General features: G+C 30.6%; 1 protein-coding gene across 1 annotated transcript; it reads left to right on the top strand.

The window, feature by feature from the left end:
- The first annotated feature begins 11,872 nt into the window (after positions 1-11,872).
- On the top strand, positions 11,873-14,098 carry LOC145051712 (uncharacterized). The gene is made up of 2 exons (XM_078999552.1): positions 11,873-13,786; positions 13,875-14,098. The coding sequence occupies exon 1, from the start codon at positions 11,873-11,875 to the stop codon at positions 13,781-13,783; it is 1,911 nt and encodes a 636-aa protein (XP_078855678.1). The 3' UTR covers positions 13,784-13,786; positions 13,875-14,098.
- Positions 14,099-23,900: the final 9,802 nt, after the last annotated feature.

The raw sequence follows: 23,900 nt of genomic DNA on the forward strand, positions 1-23,900 counted from the left end.
CATCCTACCCGTTCGACTAACGACCCTCCACTAGTCAAGAGTGCGGTGGGTAAGAGTGGATACCCATTCAATCGCCATTTTATAGGCAATTTCCTTAAACACCCCTTATAGACCAGCTTCGTGAATGAGGCCTACTAACGGTAAGACTGACTTTTACTCATACATATATATATATATATATATATATATATATATATATATATATATATATATATAATGTTAGACTTTTAATGTTATATATAGTATAGGGTGTATTTTATACTTTCAAAATACTAGGTGGTCTAATTTAACAATTATACTTTTAATTCAATTAAATTGTAAACCTAAACTTTTATGGATTTATTAAACATCTTTTAATTATACACCTTAATTAATTAATAAAACCATATGGTGTGATTTGAACTTTTCAAAACAATACTAGGGTTTTAGAATTTAACATCCTAATTAAACTTTTAATCAACTTTTAAATTCCAAAACTTGAGGGCAAGTTTTGAAACTTTTCAAAACAATTTAGTTTTAATCTCTCTTAAAATTTTCGAATTTATGCCATATAAATTAATATTTTAAATATTAAAACTCTTGATTTAATAATTATCTTGAATTAGACTATTAATTTAATTATTAAATCATAAGGGATTATCTAAATCATGAGGATAATTACCATTTATACATTTAAGATATCCTAATCCCTTAATTATCTCTCTAGATTTCGAAATTATGGTTAGGATAATGCAAAATCTATAATTACCATATATAACAACTAGAGGATAATTACAAGATATGGGATAATCCAAATCCCTAAAATTTAGGATCTTATCTTGGGGAGGAGGCTAATTTCGAAAATCATGGGGTTTTTCAAACCCTAGATTTCGAAATCTTGAGGCTTAAGTAAAGGATTTGAAACCCTTTCAAATTTTCGCAAATTAGGGTATAGAAACCCTAATCTCAAAATTTCTAGCCTCCTAGGGTTTATTGGCTATAAACCCTAATATGTCAAGTTCATACAATTGTATAATACTAATTGAAAACAAGTTAACCAAAGGTTCTAATACCACTGATGGGAATTGTACAAACAATCCTATGTGTGCATGCAACCCTAGAATTGGATCTATGTTTTCACTATTAGATACACAACATTATGAACACATAAAGAAACCCTAATTCTAGCATACAAATAATCATATTAACATGAGAATAGGTTTATAATGTTACCTTGATTGTTATGTAGCAATAACAATCCCAAATCTCCTTGAAGTGACTTTGGAAGGCTTAGAGTCACAAGTGTCACTCCTCTAATGGTTCACAGACACCATAAGCAAGAGGATGAAGAGGAGAGAGGATAGAGGCTACCCAAAAGGACCATGCACCATCGGGTCAAGTACATACCAAAATAGTTATGGACTTAGACACTAATCCAACAATAATATCCCAAACAAACATCCAACTTCCATAAAAGCTCGAGCTGACAATTTACGAAAATACCCTTGGCTCCAAAACTAACTTTGAATGCCTAAATCATCCGCATACCATCAGGGCTAGTGATTCAGAACAGGGTGTTACAAACATACACGATGGGGTCTTTTTCTTCTTATTAAGACCTTGATCCTTAAGCTCTTTTGCCCATATTCCAGATCTAGCCTTAAAATAACGTTCTTAACCATTAAGTTTCCAACTTTATGGTCTTGCATGGCAATTAAGTGCCCAAACACAAAAACTCTAACTACTTAACCCATCAATATAACCTAGATCATGCATGGAAGGAAACTAACAATCATGACTACATTTTTAAGCTTCCTAATAGCTCCATAATGGATAAAGTTTCCAACTTTATTTGAATTGTCCAAAAAACCAAGATCAAGTCTGTAAGTCTCAAAGGGATCCAAAAATGCATCTTTATCAACTTAATCCATTAAGTCCAAGTCTCCACCTTTTAGGTCTAAATTAAAATGATGTTTAAATGGATAAAGTTTCCAACTTTATCCATAACCAGGTCACAAACTTTCAAGATCTAAATTTTATGCACTAAAATGACCACAATCTCATAACATCCAAAGCTAGCTAGATCTAATAAATGCATCATCAAGATTCAATCTTTATACCTCTAGAAGAAAGATCAAGGTGAACAAAGTCTGGATCTACAAGCTCCAATGCAACCAACACTTCCCCCAATGAGCTCCTTCTTCTCTAAGATGCACCAAGAACACTCCAAAGCACATAAAAATACCTTATTTTTTCTCGTAGGGCTCAAACTAGGGTTAGGGTTTCAAGGGAAGGTGTTGGAGAGGTGGAGGTTGAGAATGGAATGGGTTTGGGGAAGTTAAGGAGATTACATTAGGATTAAACCATGAAAATAAGGTTTGGGCATTGACCACGTACACCCAACGTACTCCTGGTATGCCCAACGTACTCAAGGATGCTCTAGTAAACCCAACGTACTTCCTTGTAAGCCCAATGTATGTGACTTAACCCAAAATCATCCTAACTTCAAGCGGTCATAACTTCTTCGTTCCAACTCCGTTTGCGACGATCTTTATATCCACGGATAGGTATTGAATAGCCCCACAATATTATCTGGATATCTTGGACTAAAAACTTCCTGAATAAGAATCCATATTTCATGCAAGAAGTCTGAAACATCACCTTTCCCGTAATGCCGCTTTTATCCACATCTAATAGGGTCTAAACCCTATTCCATTGAAGACCGACCTTTACTTGATCCATTTGTTGCCCACAATCCCGAAATAAAAAGCTCCTCGAAACAGGATGTTACATAAAGAGTCGTTTATGAAATTATACATGCTTGAGACAAACAAAAATTGCATGTTCTCAGAGAAGTTAACGGAAGTTGATGAGGCTATTTTTTAGGGGAATTAGAAGAGGCTGCCTCGTAAAGGCATGGATACCGAAGAGTTGAAAGGTTTAATTTCGACATTAAAGGGTAACCATTTATCCACTGCTTCACACAGATGGCTTTGGAAGGCGGATGTGTCAGATTTGTTTTCAGTTAGCTCGTTAAGATTTATAATGGTGGATAACTTGGAGGTTGACAGTTGCGTTCATGGTTTTAAATGGGTAAGTTGGGTACCTATTAAAGCTAATTGTTTGGTTTGGAGATTATTAATAAATAGGGGAAGTGATTCGTACACAACAGTTTTTTGCCATACACAACAATTCATGCATTATATAGTTGTACAATACAACATTTTAAAGCACTAATTGTTGTGTATAGAAAAAAAATGTTGTGTATGGATAAGCTCCCAATAAATAGGCTTCCAGTGGATGTTGATCTTGTGAAGAGAGGTATTAGCTTAATTTCTAATGTGTGTCCTTTTTGTAAAGGTGAGAAAGAGGATGTTAAACATATTTTTTTCGAATGGTAGTTCTCAGTTGTCATTTGGAATTGGTTTATGACATGGAGTGGTGAAGTGCATTTAATTCCCAAAAGCATATTGGAGTTGCTCTATATGTTGAAAGCTTCATTTCAAATGAAGAAAAGGAAAAAACTTAGATTTGCCTTATTTTACTGTTTGATCTGGGTGATTTAGAAGGCCCACAATGTTTTGGTGTTCAATAGAAAGATATGTTCTCCTTTTGAAGCATCAAATGATATTCGGTTGGTGGTGTACAAATGGATCAAGCATAGGTCATTATTCAATGCATCTGCCGTTCAAAAAAAATGTATCCGTGTTATTGGCTGCAAAAATAAATGAGATTGTTATCTATTTAAATGCTCATAATTTAAATATTAAAAATTGTGATTCTTGTTTACAACTAGGTAGATGATGAATGTACACATATACTTATAATCTTCTATTATAAGTACCCAAATCCATAAATGTATTTCTTCGGAGGGAAGATCATAATGATTTTATTTTGGATTTTGTAAAGTTCCGAGAGAACGTTACAAATTATGCAAATGGGTCAATTTTATTAATGAGTTGTCAAATTCGTTACTGAGTTGGGGTATGCAAAATCATTATCTGCAATATGTAATTAACAATTTGGTTTGACATAATTAATGTGTTAACCTCTTTTGAAAATAATAGAATTGATGGCGTAAAAATACAGGGGTGTATGTAGGATTTCATAGTAGTGTTGTCAATAATATATTTTTTTACATAGTAGCATAACAGTAGAAAAAACGAAAAATTCAAAAAGTTTTACACTGCGTCCGAATAAAACAGAGTTGTCGGTGCCACTATGGGCACAATAGTGGAACCGCCCCAATAAAAATATCAAAGACAAAAAATCATGTATTAAAAAATAAGTAATAACGATATAAAAAAAGTAACTATAAAAAACTGTTGGTTAAAGGAGCAATGCCAAAAAGTAAATATAAAAAATTAAAAATATAATTGTAGTTCATAAATTTATGGAATGGTAAACTCATTTTTGGAAACAAAATTTGGATCCGCTCATGAATTACTATAATGATTGAGGGAAGATGACTATGGAGGTAACCAACTGTTGAGTTTGTTCTCATTTGGTCATTTTTTTTTTGTATTCATTATACCATTGAACTTGTTGTATGTGTTCACTATAACCCTTTTGACCGTATTTTGACCCACTATCACCTGTGATAGCCGGTTAAAGAGTTATGGTGAACACAAACAATAAGTTTGATGATATATTGAATAAAAAAGGACTAAATGAGAACAAATCAACACTTGGTTACTCTTCTGAGTCATTTTCTCAAAAAGTTAAATCAAATTAAAGTTGCAGAAGTATCAAAGACTACAACCTTCTTAGGCCATAACGTACATGAAGAGCGTTTCGGATGGGTAGCTTTGTTAAAACATGATCTATGCTATGTTTACTATGGTTAGCTCTCAACAACTCTCTGCAAAAGGATATGACTGTATATGAGAGGTATCTTTATCAGCATAAACATTTACCTCGGGGTATATTATGGTGATGTGTCTGCAAAAGATGCATGATCTTGTACATATTGATGTTGTATCTTATCCCATAAATTCAATCTTAAAGCCAAGTAAACTCAAAAATCACAGCATTTGGGATTCCACTCATTTGTAGACTTGTCCATAATCCATGATACGATAAATCATTTGATTGGAAATGTAAATATAGCATGAAATGCACCTGCTTAATCAAGATTCTCCTAATAAATAATCAAGTGCATTACAAAGTTATACATGTATGAATAATATTCTTTCATGGGTTATGTTTTGAAGAGAAGCAAGAAGAATCTCATAAAGTCATTAATATGAGCAGGAGATGATGCAAGATTTTTTGTAAATAGTAAAGGGAAAATGACTCAGGAGAGTAACCAACTATTGAGTTTGTTCTCATTTGTTCATTTTCCTTTTTTTTTTTGTACCCAATATACAATCAAACTTGTTATTTGTGTTCACTATAACTCTTTGACCGGCTATAATATGTGATAGTCGGTCAAAATGGTTATGGTGAACACAAACAATAAGTTCGATGGTATATTGGGTACAATCTATGGACCAACATCCTCCCTTCTGTCATGCAGGGGCGGATTTGAGTGATTTCTGGGGTCCCATATCATTATTCGATTTCAGCTTGTTAGTATAAAAAATATTTTTCTATTAAAGTATAAGCACTATAAAAAGATAACTGCAACTACTAGTTTACAAGTCAAAAAAGAATAACATGATGCAACAAATATTATCCCAAAACTATATATATATATATATATATATATATATATATATATATATATATATATATATATATATATATATACCAAATTGATAAAATAATAGACCAAATTCATAAAGCCCAAATTAGTGTCCTAAATAAGATAATAGTCCAAACTCACAAAGCCCAAAGTTAGTTGATTGAGATTTGTGAATTCCTTAAGGGAAAATATCGTAAATAGTTAAACAATGGGGTGTTTTCAAAAAATAAACATAAAAATGGACTTTTCCGGATATAGACATGTATTCCGCGGAGGTAGCTCCGCGGAATCTACTGTAGCTCCGCGGAATGGCAAAATCGTAAATAAATTAATGTATTAAAAAAAACACTAAAGATCCATTTCGGGGAGCTACCTCCGAGGAATGAACTCATTCCGCGGAGGTAGCTCCGAGGAATGGATCTCTAGTGGTTTTTTTTCACATCGATTCTTTGGGATTTATATTCATTTCTCAAATTAATTATTTTTAAGAAAAGTTTATCATACTATTATAATCTTTACTTGAAAATAATTAGTTGGGGAATTAATATAAACCCCGAAGAATCGATGTGAAAAAAAAAAAAAAAAAAAACTCAAGTTCCATTCCGCGGAATGTATGTCTATAGCTGGAAAAATCAAATTTTATGACTAAATTTAGAAATTCATCCTCATTTTTTTATCTATTTGTGGTATTTTCCCATTCCTTAAACCAATCGACATTTATTAAAAAAAAAGTGATCGATGTTTGTTGTTGTGCTGAACAACGAACATTAAAAAAACAATGTGAAGTCGTGAAGTTACAATCGATTCCAAACAAGCTCCAAACCATCGAAATGTCATAATTTTTCTTCCAATAAATTCGATTGTGAGCATAAACTACCAATAAAATCGTTTTTGAGTGGCTCTCTTCAAACCCTACAATGAAACAAGTAAGTATTGATATTTTAGGTTTATGAAATTAGTTGTTTTTTTTTGTTGAAATTACTTATTATTTAGGTGGAATTAGTATTTGTATTGCTTGAGATTTGTTGGTGACTTTTTGTTAGACTTGTTTCCATTGATTGTTTGTTATGTTGTTGAGTTGTTGCATTGCTTACTTGATATGAATTGTTAGGGTAAAATTGAGTCTTTTTAGAAGGCCTAACACCAATGAATCAATTGTTGAAGGATCCTCCAAAGACCATGCTTAAGTGAATCAATTTTGAAGGATCCTATAAAAGAACATGCTCCAATCAATCATTCCCTTCGGTTTCTAATGTTAATCCACAAAGTCCACAACCTACATCTACTCCAATTACAAGTGTTGATTTGAAGGATCTTCCAAAAGACTCGAGGGATAGACCAAAGATTAGAACTTACAATCTAAATCAAAGATAATAAATAATGACATATTTGTTTCAAGGACCTTGTCAACCAAAGGGTCATACATTTCTATCAAAGAAAATAGGTACAAAAGAAAGACAATTTTGTTTTTAGCTAGTTTGATGACTTTGATTGGTTAGAGTATAACATAAAAAAGAAAAAAAAACATATTGTTTATTTTTCTATGTGTGTGGAGAGATGGTAGGAAAACAAAGAAGGAGAAATTCATTTGTTACACAAGGTTTTGATACTTGAAATTAAAAATAGAAAGCATTGAAAACTTATATGGGTGGTATTGATAGTTTTCACTACAAAGAAAGGGAAATTTATGAATTTCTAATGAAAGAAAAACAGTCTATTAGTGTATCTTTCTAAATCAAACCAAAATTTAGGAGAGTGACTATAAACTTCGGTTACATGCTTCAATCGCTTCAATCTGGTGCTGTAAATTTATATTGAAAAATTGTTTACCGTTTTAGTGGTCATGATGAGTAAAGTGACTATCTTAATAAAGGGTTTTTCTTTAAGTTATTGAAAAACAATGTTACTTTAGAGAATGTTCCTCAAAATAATCAAGTGACATGTACAATGACTCAAAACAAATTGTTGAATGTTTTTCAAAAGAGATAATTTAAGTATTCACAAAAAAAAATGGTAAGGATGTGTTTGTTTTATTGGTTAATGAATCTAGAAACAAATGACCATAGTTGTGAGATTTGTCAGACAACTTTGAAATTATGAAGGAAATATTCATTGAAGTTATGCAAGCGAAGGATATATCATCTTTAAATCTTACAGTTGGTTTTGGTTTTACCGATTACGGCCACAAACATGGGAAACACCGTTCTTATCATATGGTTTATAGGTTGTTAAACTCGGTTTTGTTTTTACTCATCGCGACCGCAACAGTCGAAAGATGTTTTCAACAATGAAGCTTTTGAAGACGGACGTGCATGACAAAATAGGTGATGATGAACGATGTCATGGTTTGTTATATTAAAAAAGAAGCCCTTATAAAAAGTGAAGATCAAATATGTAATGTATCGCTTTCAAAATAAATGTACACATAGATGTCAAATTTAAAATGTAAGTTCTAAAACTATTAGTTTGTTAGTTTTAATGCACTCATGTTTTTAATTTTTTTATTATCATATTTGCTCGGAAAAAATGGTGCAACTACTGTTGTTGTTGTACGTTTTTGTGTCCGCCACTGTCAAGCTTATGTGGCATGGACAGACATTAGCCGGCTCACAACCCATAACGAGCATCTCTTCTCTATTCCGTGCTTTCTATCCAAGGTTGTTAAAATCTCGATTTTGATATTAAGATATTACGATTTTAAGATTCTACAAGTGAAAAACGATTCTGATCACACTGCGATCCCAATCTCACCACTTTAGTTTTATGATATAGTTTTATGATATAGTTGGGTATCAAAATTTTGTATATTTAACTTTAAATCGAGCATCGCAAGTTGCAAAAAGTTTTGTAAAGCGTCACCATTTCATCAATTCATCCTGAATTAAGCAGAATACACTCATAATAATTCATTTGCGATCTTATGTCTTTAGTTGTACATGATCAAAACGAACCTTTTTTTTCTAATTAAGTTATTCTTTTCTTAATTTTTACATTTTTTTAACAACAAAAATATGGTTTATGCTTAAGAAGTTAAATTTGATTCCACTATCGAAGTCTTAACGAACATCAAGTTGTAATGTATACTTCACACCCACTATATTGTGAGAAAATTTCAATATAAATTCATTTTGGTAGAATCTTTCGATCCTCATCTGATCTTACGATCACGATTTCGAATAACGTAGAACGACCTTAAGTAAAATTTTGATCTTGACAACCTTGTTTCTATCTATCTCTCTAACTTACATACCTTTTTTATATTAAAAATTAAGTATTTTAGGTGCTAGAGTAATGAGGTATTTTCTAAAATATTGGTTATGGTTTTAAACTTTTGATGTTATAATATGTAAGAAATATATATATATATATATATATATATATATATATATATATATATATATATTACAAAATAGCATTTGGTAAAAAATAGAAGTTTATATTCACAAAAATATTCATATTTAAATCTTTCTAAAGACGTTGAATTTTTAGTATTTAAATCTTTCTGACTATCATCAAATTTTGATTTTTTTTTCAATTCAAACATTCCAAAATAGGTTTTCTAGTAAAAAGAAAAAAACTCAAAAATATTTATGATTAATTTGGGGGAAATAGACTTAGGTGCTGTTTGTTTTTTCGAAGCAAAAATTCAAAAAGTCTGCGGACCACCTCTGCAAACCTCTGTAGCAGAAGAGGTGGACCAAACGGCTGCAGACTGTAATAAGAAGCGTGTTTGTTTTTATTAACATCTGCAGACTGCTGCAGACATTAAAAAATTAAAATAAACTAAATAATAGACACTTATTTAAATAGAAAATAAAAAAATGAAATTCTAGACACTTATTTAAAAACAACATTAAAATTAATTAACTTATCTAAATTAAATGGGAGAAAAGAATTAAAGAGATATAAATTTAATGTATTAAATGTTAAAGGGATGAAAATAGAATTTAATATATAACTAAAGGACCATAAATGTAAATTTAAATATACTTCATGGAGAAATGTAATATTAAACACGTTTAATATTTGGAAAAAAAAAACACCGATGGTTTTTTGGGGTTGGATTTTTTTAGTTTAGGTTTGAAGGGGTGAGAAGAGGTGGGAAGAGGTATAACAAGTGCTTCCCCAAGAAGCACACGGACAGAGGTTTTAAGCCCTGAAGACTTCCGAAAAACAAACTGCTGCGGGACAAAAAGTGCTGCGCGTGTGCTACGCCGCGCAGCAATAAGAGTTTTGAAGAGGTTTTTTAAGAAAAACAAACAACACCTTATTAAAGTAATTAACTTTTCAGTTTTTTCACATCTGGATAACTATCTTTTTTTTTTGTACACATTTAACTAACAAACTTTTTGAAAGTGTTTACATATTACCATTATGACCAGCTGCAGCTGCAGCAACTTACATTCGGTCATAACATGTCATATGTGAACACTTTCAAAAAGTTTGTTACCTAGATAGATGTGTACAAGAAAAGATAGTTACCCAAATGTAAACAAACCGAAAAGGTAAGAGTAAGTTACACAAATGGTCTCTATGGTTTGGGTAATTTGTGTGTTTCGTCCCTAACTTTTTTTTTTTTTTTTTTTTTTAATTCGGATGATCCTTACTGTTTATTTTTGTTGTGCGTTTGGTCTCTGTTTTGCCTCAAAAGACTATTCTGCCCTTTTAACTTATTTTTTAATTAACTTTTTCTTATTTATGTATTTATTTTTTATATATTTAAAAAAAATTATGAACCCCACATATCTGTGTCTCTTCACCCTAAACCTGAAACCACATTTGAGAAACTTCAGATGGGTCCCACCTGTCACCATCCTATCTCTCATCATCCTCAACTTCTATTTTTTTTCCATCTTTAGTGACATCGACGTCTTCACCAACCCTTATTTTTTCGGTTCTTCAACTCCGGCGAACGAATAGCACAACCCTTTGATTGGGTTGTGGTGGTGGAAAATTCAATGAAGAGACAATGGGTTGTAGTGTTGGTTCGTTGGAGTTGAAGGACCGAAAAAAAGAGATGGTGAAGATGTTGATGTCACATTGTTACTAAAGATGGAAATGAAATAGAAGTTGAGGAGGATGAGAGATGAGATGGTGACTGGTGGGACCCAACTTAAATTTGTCAAATGTGGTTTCAGGTTTAGGGCGAGAAAATACATATATGTGGGGTCTATTAATTTTTTTTAATATATAAAAAACAAGTATATAAATAAGAAAATTAATTAAAAAAATAAACCAAAAAGGGCACAATAGTCTTTTGAGGTAAGACAGAGACCAAACGCACAACAAAAATAAACATTAAGGATCATCCGAGTTAAAAATAAGTTAGGAACCAAACGAACAAATTACCCAAACTACAGGGACCATTCGTGTAATTTACTCTTACCCCAAAAACGACGTAGCCACAGGTTCTTTTCTAGTTTCCATTAATTCAGAAGAATTTAAGGTTTATGATTAAGTTGGAGAATATGAGCAGACTATTGTTTTTTTTATTAATTTGGAAAACAAATCGTTTTCCATTTAGACGCCTGTTTTTGGTGCCCCATGTCTCCAACCAAAACTCCAAAACTGAAAAATATAAATAGCAGCCACAACCCCCCAAGTATCTTTGATCTGCCACCGCCTCTCCTTCGCCGTGCGTAACCCATATCTACTCGCCGGCAGTACCTTCTCCTTATGAATAAAAAAAACCATTCTTAAAACAATTTCATATACTCATATCCGTTCTTCGATCAACATTGTCAACGGCAGTCAAAACAGTGACAAAGGTAAACGGTTTCGTTTCAAGCAGTCGAAGAAGTTCTAGGGTAAGGTTTGTAACTTTTCCTAACTTCAGTTTATTTATAACCGTTTTTTATTGACTACAATGTGTGGTTTTAAAAAAAAAATCCGATTTATTTATCCTTACCTGTTGATTGTTACAGATTCTTGAAAATTAATTTGTTATTGTTAACTGTTAGTTGAAAATTGACTTGTATATTGTTAATATATAATATCTTGTTTGTGTTAGCTGAATATCGATTTGTTGTTGTTAATGTTATACGTAGTTAATATTTTATTAGGGTTTATCGAAAATCAAATTCTAATTGTTAGGGTTTATTAATTTCAACGATTTTAATATAAGTTATAGTTTGTTGGACAAACCAGTGCTAAAATATCATTAGTTAATATTTACTAGCTAATTGTTTTATTATTTTGTTAGAAAGAATGGAAAGATTTCTGAAAAGAAAATTATCCATATCCGAATCTGATAGTGATGGCGATGAATGTGAAGATCTAATGAGTCAAGATCAATCTTTAGCCAATGCTGATGATTTAAAGAACGATCCTCTACTTCTATTAAAGGTTTCAATTTCAGCTGCTAGATATTTGTTGAAATGTGAAATACCTTTTCATGTGGCTGATGAGTCCGAAATGCCTTTTCAAAGTGGAATGTTCTTGGAAACAGTAAAACTTATCCGAGATACATGTGAAAATGTTCGTGAAGCGTCATTGCAAAATCCTGAAGAGAGTAATCGAGTGGAGACTCTAAGTATGCAAAAAGATATTGTTACTTGTTATGCCCAAGAAATACTCAAACCCATTCTTGAAGAAATTGGTGATGATGTGTTTACCTTGATAGTTGATGATTATAGTGACATGTCTAACGAGAAACTAATGTCTGTGGTTTTACGATATGTTACATGTGGAATTGTAAAAGAAAGATTCATTGGTCTTATTCATATGGAGGAGACATCTGCTTTATTTCTTAATTCCGCCATTGAATCTTTATTTGCCGAATATGGATTGAGTTTGAAAAAGGTCAGAGGCGTAGGTTATGATGGAGCAAGCAATATGCGTAATGTGTTTAGAGATTTGAAAGCTTTAATAATGAAAGAAAATGACTCTGTGTATTATGTTCATTGTTTTGCATACCAACTTCAGTTAGTTGTTGTAGCAGTTGCACAAGAACACTATGGTTCTGGAGTTTTATTTGACAAGATACCCATTATGAAGGAAGTGGTTGGTGCTTCTTGTAGTCGAAAAAATTTAGAAAGAGAAAGCCAAAAAGAGAAATTGCATGAAGCCATAGGGTATAAAGAAATTGAAATCGAAAGTGAGTTGGATGAAGATTTTCCTATTTTAAAAGTTGTTGATGCATGCGGGGGTTCTCATTACACAACACTTTCGCGTTTGGTTGATTTGTTTTCATATGTTTTTGATGTGCTTGAATATATTGAAGTGGAAGGGAGAAATAATCATAGTCGATATCAAGCATATAGTCTTCTAGCATATATCGACTCGTTCGATTTTATGTTTTATTTGCACTTGATGTTGAATATTTTGGGGATCATAGATCCATTGTCACAAGCTCTTGAGAAAAAAGATCAAGATATCTTGAATACAATTTCATTGGTGAAATCAACTATTCGAAAGCTGCAAGAGTTTAGAGCTGATGGGTTCGATTTACTTTTGAAGGAGATATCTTCTTTTTTTGAAAAACATGATATGGAAATGTTGAATATGGAGGAAGATTATGTCATCCGAAGACAAAAGATAAATATCACCCTTCGGCAACATTATGAGTTCAATTGTTTTAACATAGTTGTGGACATGCAAATTCAAGCGCTTCATGATTGTTTCAATGATGCAAGTTGTGAATTGCTTACTTGTATTTCCGCATTGAATCCATGTGAATCGTTTTGTGACTTTGACACATCAAAGCTAATGAGATTAGCCGAGATGTATCCGTATGATTTTACATGTGAGGAAAGGGTGACTCTTAAGCTTCAACTTGATTTGTACATTGATAATGTGCAACATGATGAAAGATTTGCTAACTTGAATGGTATATCTGACCTTGCTAAAATGATAGTGGAAACAAGGAAACATCTTACGTTTCCTTTGGTCTATCGGTTATTAAAGCTAGCTTTGGTTTTGCCTGTTGCAACCCCATCAGTTGAAAGATGTGTATCTGCAAAGGAGACTGTGAAGTCGTATTTGAGTAATCAAATTTGTGATGATTTTGTGAGAACTTGTGTGATTCCTGTTGTAGAAAAAAAAGCACTTTGCAATGTCACGAATGAAGATGTAATAAATCGGTTGCAGAAGATGGAAACTCATGGAGAACAATTGTAGAATGTAATTGTTTCTTATTTCTAATGACATTTTGTGTTTCTTTATTAATTTTTATTTTATAATATGTTAATTATATATGATTTTCTTGAAGGTGGTGATGTTCGGGGAGAAGAATGGATCTCCTGGTGCTGAGTTTATCAAGGGATGATATTTGGTCATGGGTTGCTGTCAAAGTCCCTGCAGCAATTTTTTTTTGTTAAATATTTTGTGGTATTTTCAAGCTTTTGAACTATATTCTCTTAATATATTTTGATCGATCTATGCTACTTGTGGACAAAAAATGTTTAGCAGTTGTTTCAAGTTTAATTGTGCAATGAATCGACTTTATATTAGCCTCTGCGCTGAAAGAAACGGTAAATAGAAAAAAAGAAATATATTTGATTTTATTCCTACGTAATTTGTCGGATTGAAAATTGCATGTGATTTTGCATTCTATTTCAGTTTATGAAATTATGTATATCAACTGATAGACTTCTATTGCGATAATTAAAATAAAAATATATTATTGTATGTATATAATATGTAAAATTAAATCAAACTAAAACCACTGTTAGAAAAATTATATAAAAAATTAGTGTAAATTACAAAAAAATTCAATGTGTAAACTGGAATATGAATTTCCTTCAAGCAAAAGTTTATTACATCAATAGTCTCTTGATCTCTTATGAGAAGTTTGTGTTTGTTATTAAATCATATATCTCAAGTCTCAACCTTCAACTATTAAGTCCATATAAATTACTAAGACTTAGCTCCCATTTGATAGTTTTTGTCCGGAAAGAGTTGTCTGCGAAAGTGTTGTATGGGAAAGTTTTTTGATTAAGAAAGAAACCATGTTTTTTTTATTGTAAATTTGATTTACTGTGCTGAATGATGAAAAATAATAATATTACCCTAACGTTCTATACTGTGATGGATGAAGTTGCTGAATAATTATAAAACATATACATTGTCAACAAAATTAAAATTACACAATAATCATTTAAAAATCCAAATATAATGTCGATTAAGTTGTTTTTAATTTATTATTTTTCAAGTTGATGTTACGTTCTTATTCTTTTCTAGTCATTTTTGTTTTTTTATAACTCAACATGTGATTCTTGACACGGTTTATGTCCAATAGTGGTTGGATGAATAATTTTTTTTTTAAATATATTAGGATGATGGTGGTGTTGTCCAAAAAAAAGAATTAATCCAATAAAAATGAATAGAAAAATTAACTAAAAAAATTAATAATCTAATAAAGTAATATTTATTAATATATAAATACTATATATTTATAAGTAATATTTATTAATATATAATAATCCAATAAACAAATTAATCCATAAAAAGGAAATAAAAAAGAATTATTTAAAAGAAATTAATAATCAAATAAAATAATATCAATTAATACATAAATATTATATATTAAAAATAATATTTATTAATATATAATAATCAATAAAAAAAGAAATTTAAAAAAATTATTTAAAAGAAATTAATAATCCAAGAAAGAAAGAGGCGGTGTTTGGAGCACAATTGTCTTTCCAGCCTATTCAGTCTGAAAGATATGATTTTGGAGTTTTTTTAGGAACAGACATATATTATCGGAAAAGAGCTATTTTGTGTGCATATCAAATAGTCTTTTCGGTCCATTCACCTAGAAATATCTGTTTGGAACTGAAAATATGTCTATCAAATGGGGCTTTAGATTTTATGACTTTGTAGTATTTATTAACCATTTAAAATCATTAAATGTCATTCCAATGACGACTACATATTTTTCAACCACTTGATTATACATTGTAGCATTCCATTTTATCTCATCTCCTCATTTTTATATTTCTGATTATATTATATTTTATAAAGATAAGTTAATCATTGTCGACGTTCTTTAAGAAACCATCAATGAAATAAAAAATATAAAGCATATTCACCATAAGGACCATAAACTTGTAAGTAATAAAAAGTCAATAATAGCATATTCTAAGTTTGTCGCAAATGGGCTAGTTAGATTTTATTCTAAAAAAAATGGTGATTTTAGCCCTCTCTTTTGAGACAATGGCAAATAGAATTATTACATGAAAGACACAAATGTTTAAGAAACGCTCTTTTTTATCCCTCTTCGAAGGTATTTGCGTGATTGCCACCGCAAAAAAAGTGACAAACAAAGGTTAATGCTGAGGGCTCTTTATGCCATATACTTTGACGTTACATGGGAGAAAACATGAAATCTCCTGAGCAATACATATCTTTCTATTGATATTAAACATCCCAATTATTTTAGAAAAATGGTATTCTTTATAAGAAAATAAAGTTGTGTCTTTATAAGAAAATAAAGTTGTGGAATTAGGATTAGGGGCCGTTTGATAGTTGTTGACCGAGTAACTGAGTTAAGATCTGACTGGGTCTAAAGCTTTGACTGCATCTGGTTCTGACTGAAACCATGTTGTTTGATTACGCATCTGACTGGTTGTTGTTTTGACCGCTAAAAATGACCAAAATACCCTTATTTTTTGTTTTGTGTTGAATAAAAGGTATATGTTTATAATTGATAAATTATATGAATAGAATTGATGAAGAGTTATACAAAATATTATACAAGTACAACCATTTATAATATATACACAATAAGAGACCAACAAAGACAAAGCAAAAGTATTCACATGATCTAGGTCTTTGAGTTGGAAAGTATTTTCTAGATTTATGTCCATAAACCATAATCTAACAAAGGAACCGAACAATTTTAGACCAACACTTCCACCACCATACAACAAGTATATCTTCCTACTCATATGCAATTACAAAAACAAAGAAATAAAGCAAAATTTAATCAATTCATTTGATTCACTGAGCTCCAACAGATCAACTTCAATTTGTTTTCTTCTCACTCTAAAAAACCTTCCATTAATGTATGCAAAGCCTCAAATCTGTTGTAAGAATGATGGAGATATAAATATATAAGAATAAAAACATAAAATAACCATTGCTTCCAACTTATGTATTAGACAACTCCAAACATAACGTTTAGGTCAAAACGAAAAGATGTAGTTGGGTCATACACAAATAGCATCAATTTTCTGCAAATAAATTCATAAAAAACATCTAATTTCAGAAAATAAATATACAAATAACATCTAATTTCAGAAAATACATACATATTTGCATCTAATTTCATGAAAAAAAAACAGAGGAAAGATGCTTACCGTTAGACTTGCAGGTCGGCGTTTGTGGAGGAGGGACGAAGGAAGACGCTGAGTCTAGAGAGGAAGAGGTTGGAGGACGACGAAGTGGCTGATAAATGGAGATGGTGGTCTCGCTTGATCGAACCGATGGAAGTTTCAAGCGAATGTTGGAGGTGATTATAGTCAAGGTTGGAAAAGGGAATAAACGCATATGGTTCCAGTCAGCTTCATTTTTTAGATGGACCGAGTCGGAGGAAAATTGTTGACCGAGTCAGCTATAACATCTGACTCCATGCAAATCAAACACACTGACTTGGACCGAGTCAGCCAAAATCTCCGACTGGACCCGATTAGAAGCAAATCAAATGACCCCTAACTAGTAAAGTTGAAGGATTGTTTAAATTTATAAACTCAAAGTTTATAAAATATAAACTTTGTTTTTAGGTAAAAGACAAAAGGATTCAATTAGTCCAAAAATTTGTACATGATTTATTAAATCATATCATATGATATAATAACCAGTTATACTCTCTTTTAATTATTATTTTCACAAAACAATAATTATTACCTAATTAAATACAAGACTTGATATCATTTATTAATAATCATATTAATAATAAATAAACAACATGTGTCAACTTGATAAAGGTGTGACCCTATAGGATCATATATTATTATCAATATCACTTAATAATGATTTTTAGGCATATAGATTCAACAATCTCTCACTTGCACAAGATTCATTACAAAATGACATAGCCAGTAGTTGGTGTCTAGCAACATGCTACTTCCCCTAACAACATATGAAGGGTGTCATCTTATCAACAACTAATTCCAGGAGCTCTAAGCTACAATTGTTACAAAAGGTGTGGTATCAGTTATTCATTTGTTTCAGACATCATGTTGAACATGAGATATGGATCGTGATCAATCTCATTTTGTGTTCAATTTAGAGTAAGGACTTAGATGTCTAACTCTAAACAAATAAAAAGAACAAATCCCATATTGACTACATACACCCATCAATGTGGTTCATGTCATAACCAACAATTCCTACACTTCAAGACCCAAACATGTATTTCAGGTTTAAGAATTCAAAGATACAACCTCGATCAAAACATCACTCATGAGTATAATCCATAAAGTGATTTTGATGCGGGTTAGGTCCGCTACTTATTCTCCTAATCAAGTATCTACTAAGTTGGTAGTAGCTCTTGCTATTCTCACCTCCATGAGAATTAACCAATCTACTCATATTAGTGTTACCTCATAGATGCTCCCACAGCTATGAACGACTATGGAGATTTAGAATAACCTTGTTATTCAAGGATTGAAACATGTTAATATAGAACACAACAATTATTTAATGAGATACTCAAATCCAATATATCAACTCATTAAAATATATGTTGCTTGTATTGTTCCAATATCCAAATACTAAATTTCAACCATATACATCTACTTATATCAACAAGGCCCTATAACACCAACTTGACTTTCATGCTTTAGCTAATAAAGGATCTTTGTTTTAGCTGATTTGACAAACTTGATTTGTATAAACTTTATGAATACAAACATTTTCAACTATATATATATATATATATATATATATATATATATATATATATATATATCATATATAGAGAAAACTATTGAGAAAGTATTAGATGCTTAAATATGAATTAGATACCAATAATTGTGTAATGGGATTACTCGTAGTCGTAATGAACTATACATTAAGCATTTTTATATGTTCTCCAAACCACAATGTACTCTAACTCTAATGTGTAACTGTAAATAAAATCTTCATGGAACCACCATCCATGTAACTTTCTCTCCATTCATAATGAGGACACGCTTGATTGTAAATTAGAGTCATCTCAATCTATTTGAAAGTTTGGCACATGTGTAACACCTTTAAACATAGATTTCTTTCAAATACTACACATATTAGGAATATTTCTTTAGTTCTCTTAAGTACTTTATAATGTTCCTATAAGTCCACCATGACTTGTTCTCAGATTATACTTGTATCAATTGACATGCTCTAAGCATACAAAATATTTGGCCTTCATGCATAATCATGACATATATGATTAATCCAATTGTAGCAGCATATGGAATACAATCATGTTATCTTGTTTTAACTGTACTAGGATTTTGAGGAGTGCTCAAAATCATGTCATGTGGTATTTGATAAGATAACTCTCTCAAAGTCCTTTATCTTAAGCTCTTTAAGATCCTTGACAATTAATGGAATTTAACTTAATCCTTTAAGTTGCCATGATCTATCCATATAGATCCTTATTCCAAGAATTAGCATGTCAATCACATATAATACTAGGAATGTTACTTCGCTCCCATTAGCTTTATACAAAACACAAGAGTTATTTTGATTTATAATCATACCACACTATGTAATTATCTTATAAAAAAGAAGATTCTTTCTTTGAGTTGTTAGATTAAATCAGAGAATATTTTCATTCATGTATATTTTCTCCTTTAAAAACTCACTTATTCTTTATATTCGTAATATATCGAGGAAGATTAATCAAGCCTATCTCTATGTGTTTTATTAGTTTCTGATCAGCTATTGAGTAGATTCAACAAAACTTGCTAGTTCCAAACTCTGATGCATTTAACTTATGGTTATTTATCTCTTAATATTCCATATTGCTCCCACTTAGAAAAAGAGCTTTCTAAGCACTTGTCTCCTGGAATGACAATTAGTGGGGTTAATATAGACTTCATCTTATACAATAATTTAGGATATTCTACATAAATGCAATTAGTAGATGCTAGAGTGGTTAAGCTTATTCTCTAACATAAGCTCTATAACTCCATACCTTTTAGATAAGGATAAAACATTACATCCTTAGTCTAATGAAAGTATTTAATTTACTTGTTTTCTTGGAATATATATATATATATATATATATATATATATATATATATATATATATATATAATTTTTGTAGTAAGCATAATTCCAAAATTTTATAAAGTAGTTAGTTCTTTTAAAAATCATATAATAGACTGCAAGGTCTATGTTTTATCCTCTTCAGAAACGTGTACTATCGGCATTCAACTAATAGCCAGATGACCCTATCCCATTAGTGAATATGAAGGCTACCTCAGACATTAAAGGATAGATCCAAGTGACCAGGTGATCATGTGCCACAAGAAACATACTAATGACGAGCGAGTGTTTTTAACGGAATGAGTTGTGAATCGATTCCATAACTCCTAGGATGTTCCAAGAAGACTGTGTTTACAAAAACCATTTTCTTTATCTCAATGAAAGGTTTATGATAGTCTCGTTAAGTTGTATTACAATCTTCACTATTAAACAATTTAAGCAAATCAAAGGTTTCAACAATAAAAGATAAAGTCATCATTGATCTTGATTTAAGTATCTATCACCAAATCTATTCACGGATTGAAAAGATTACGTACATCACATATGTATAATTCTTTGTCAATCCTTTTGTTCTTTAACTACTAATACATAAAGACACTTACGAATCATCTTCCCATATAAATAGGAGTCACATATATCAACCGAATTAAGCTCATTTGCCTTCGAAATTTCCATCCATTTGAAGTTGGTATATGTGTTGCTTATTTACATAGTTATGATGATTATGACATAGATAAGTTTCAATCAAATATCATTTTATTATTTAGGTGCTATGATTAGAACTATCAATTTAACGAAAGATTATATATTTACTTTATAAATGACATTATAAGAAAATATTCTTTAACACATATTACATCATTTTAGATCATGAAAGTGAACATCCATTAAACGATAAGTAAATCTTGATATATTCATAAATATACAACTGTTACATGTCCCTATAAGAATAGGTACAAAACATCTATTGTTTAAAGACTATAACAACAATTGTTATATATTCAACACGAAATACCATTCGTTTGTAATCAGTTGATTATTTCTTCCAATCATTAGCACAAAATATCAATTATTAGTGTCACATTAAGTATAACATACTTATGAGAATGATGGAATAATAAATAGTCATATCATATAGATATCTGAAGTCTTGTCCAAGTTAGACTTCTTCAGGTCGATGAGATTAGAGAAGCAATTCCTCTTTTAATGTCCATTTTCTTCCACAATAGAGAGAACATTAATCATTTAGATCCTTTCTTGATTTCTAGGTTTATGGTTTATTTCCCTTAACTTAACTATAAGTCTATTTAAGTACACAATCCCTTAGACTTCCATTATTCAATGCTTAGACTTGAAGCACTTTCTATTGTTCTGATTAAATATTTGCTTCACTTGATGAGACATCTGACATGTTTCATAATTATCCAAGACTTTATGCAAGTCAAGGTTAATTACTCCAGTATGATGTGAGACACATCAATGTCATCACAATAATACTTCCACCAAAGTATCATGATCAGACTGATTGGTTTGTAAAGTTTGTTTAAGTATGGGATCTTCAGTATATATAATTTCAATTTATCCTTAAGGAAGAACCTCAAGGTATTAAACCAGTCATACAAATTATAACCATCAAATGTTACTATCTCTTGAAACTCAACAAGAGAGAGTTTTTGCATCGTGTAATAGTATTAACAGTTATATACAGAATTTAACAAAGTTTCATTTAGTATTTTCAATATTAAGTCTTTAAAAATTGATACTTTTTATTGTTTCTAAAAAATTAATTTACTAAAGTCTAGGATCAAAGTAACGACACAAGTAAATGGTTAGGTAACCTTTATCCCATAAACTTAATAAAACTCGGTAGGTAGCAATCACTAATTACATATGATATGTAACTCATAGATGATGGGATCCTAAACAACTATTGTTTAACTTGGCATGTTTATCTTATTTATGCATTAGACCTCTCATGCTTAGGTGATATTTATCAAACAAGATTCTGATCAAGTCATCCTACTTGAACATCTTGTAGCATTGCAACTAACGGGTGACAAGGTGACCCTTTAGACACCAGAAACTACAAACTACCCCCACATAATAAGACAATCCTAATGACCAAGTTATCCTATTCCACTAAGACCATACAAATGATATCGAGTGTCCTTTAAAAGGACGGAAATGACTTGCATTTTTAAGAAAAAGGTTTTATATATGTTTTACAATTATAGTTATAAAAACATGGTGTCATGAATATTACATGCATTCAACAATTCATGTACCCTATTTTAAAGTTCATATCATTTGTTATGACATTCTTTAGGTGTCAAATAAAACTTCATTTTATTTCTCATTAACCGTGATCAATTATAATCTAAAATCCGATATTTTAAAGTTTAGTTGTAGAGCGGTTTTAAGAACCAACAATAGTCTTAATAAAACTTCATTTTATACTTAAGACTTGGGGAATTGGATGAGATCTAAAATCACAATTTTAAATCTACTTATTAACAATCAAAAACTCATGACTTCATAAATTTGTAGAATAAACTCATTTTGTTTTATAAACTCAATTTTATACATCTTATGATAAAAGTCATATTTCGATAAACCAAAACTTGGGTGATGATACTTATGTTCTAAATCTCATTTGTCATGCATAAAATATAATATCAACATGTTTTGTAATGTTTAAAACACCAATATCGTATATTAAGTTTTAACACAAAAATAATCACTAGTTTTATTATTTGTCATTATATCGCTATAAACCGATTTTAGTCTTTTTAATAAAAATTCCGTATTTATTATAAAGACATGGAGTTTATATATTGTTTAAAAATATTTTAAACCATTTTAAATATTTTAAAGTTGAATATTTATAAGTTTTACAATAAAACTATTTTTAACAAAAAAATGATTTTTAACCGGTAAACCGGTAACCAGTAAAAATGTTTTTATAATTATCCATTTATAAACATATTATATTATCTTTTAAATATTTTTTACTCAAGATCCATGTGATATTATCTAATGTTAAAATGTTGTTTGATATGTAAAACTCATTCTCAAACACAAAAGATAACATACAATAACATAAAATAAACATTACATGCATGCATTATAATGTGTATAAACTAAACCATATCGACTATTAATTTTTGTGAGCCAACACAACAATTGTTAAGTCTTTCCTAAAGGACTTAATGGAGACTTCAAAAGGTCTTCAAGCTCCCACTTGCCAAGTCAACTCTTGTTTGCAAAAAGGACTTCAAATCACCATGTTGTAAAAGTTGTTGCATTTAAACCATTAAGACTATAATTAAGCCCAATACCAAAAATAAAAGCTTATAGTTGAGATAATGGTCTCAAATGGTTAAGTCATCTTCAAGGTGGTTATTTTTTCATCTTGTTACATTTAAAAATAAATACAACTAGTCTAACTAATGTATTACAACAAATCAACAAATGAAAAAAAAATACATATTTATCTATTATATTTTATGAATGAATAAATATCAATCAAAAGCAACACAAAGGTCCAAATGGTTTGTTTATACACAACAAGATATCAAATATTATAACAAACAACTCTTTCTTTTTTCTAAGACAACTTTTATATAACCATATAAGATTCATTTATAGATGTTAGAATGACATTAATAAAACCAAAGAGTGTTTTAGAATGAAAACCTTTGAAACTTTTGAACCCACTTAGTTTTGGGGTGTTGATGGAGATAGAAAAATCAAAGAGTATGATTTTCTCTACAAGTATCCACCATCAAGATTAAGGCACTTGGAATGCTAGTTCCTTCTTGTATTCTTGAATGTCTTAAGCATTTAAGAATTTAACTGAAATAAGCACTAAAGGAGACAACTCAAGGGAGTTTTGAATTCACCAAACTAGCTTCTTAACAGAGAAAGGTGTAGGAAGAGAGGAAATTTCGTCCATAGTAGAGAAAGACTAGAAAAACTAGTCAAAAACTCATGCAAAAGCCTTCCTTTTATACTTTGATGCAAGACATACATT

This window comes from Lactuca serriola, chromosome 5, assembly GCF_051521515.1.
Source record: "Lactuca serriola cultivar US96UC23 chromosome 5, Lser_US96UC23_V15, whole genome shotgun sequence".
In the NCBI taxonomy this organism is placed as follows: Eukaryota; Viridiplantae; Streptophyta; class Magnoliopsida; order Asterales; family Asteraceae; genus Lactuca; species Lactuca serriola.

Bases quoted from the DNA above. Each gene is read 5' to 3' on its own strand.
- LOC145051712 (XM_078999552.1), top strand. From the start codon at position 11,873: ATGGAAAGATTTCTGAAAAGAAAATTATCCATATCCGAATCTGATAGT.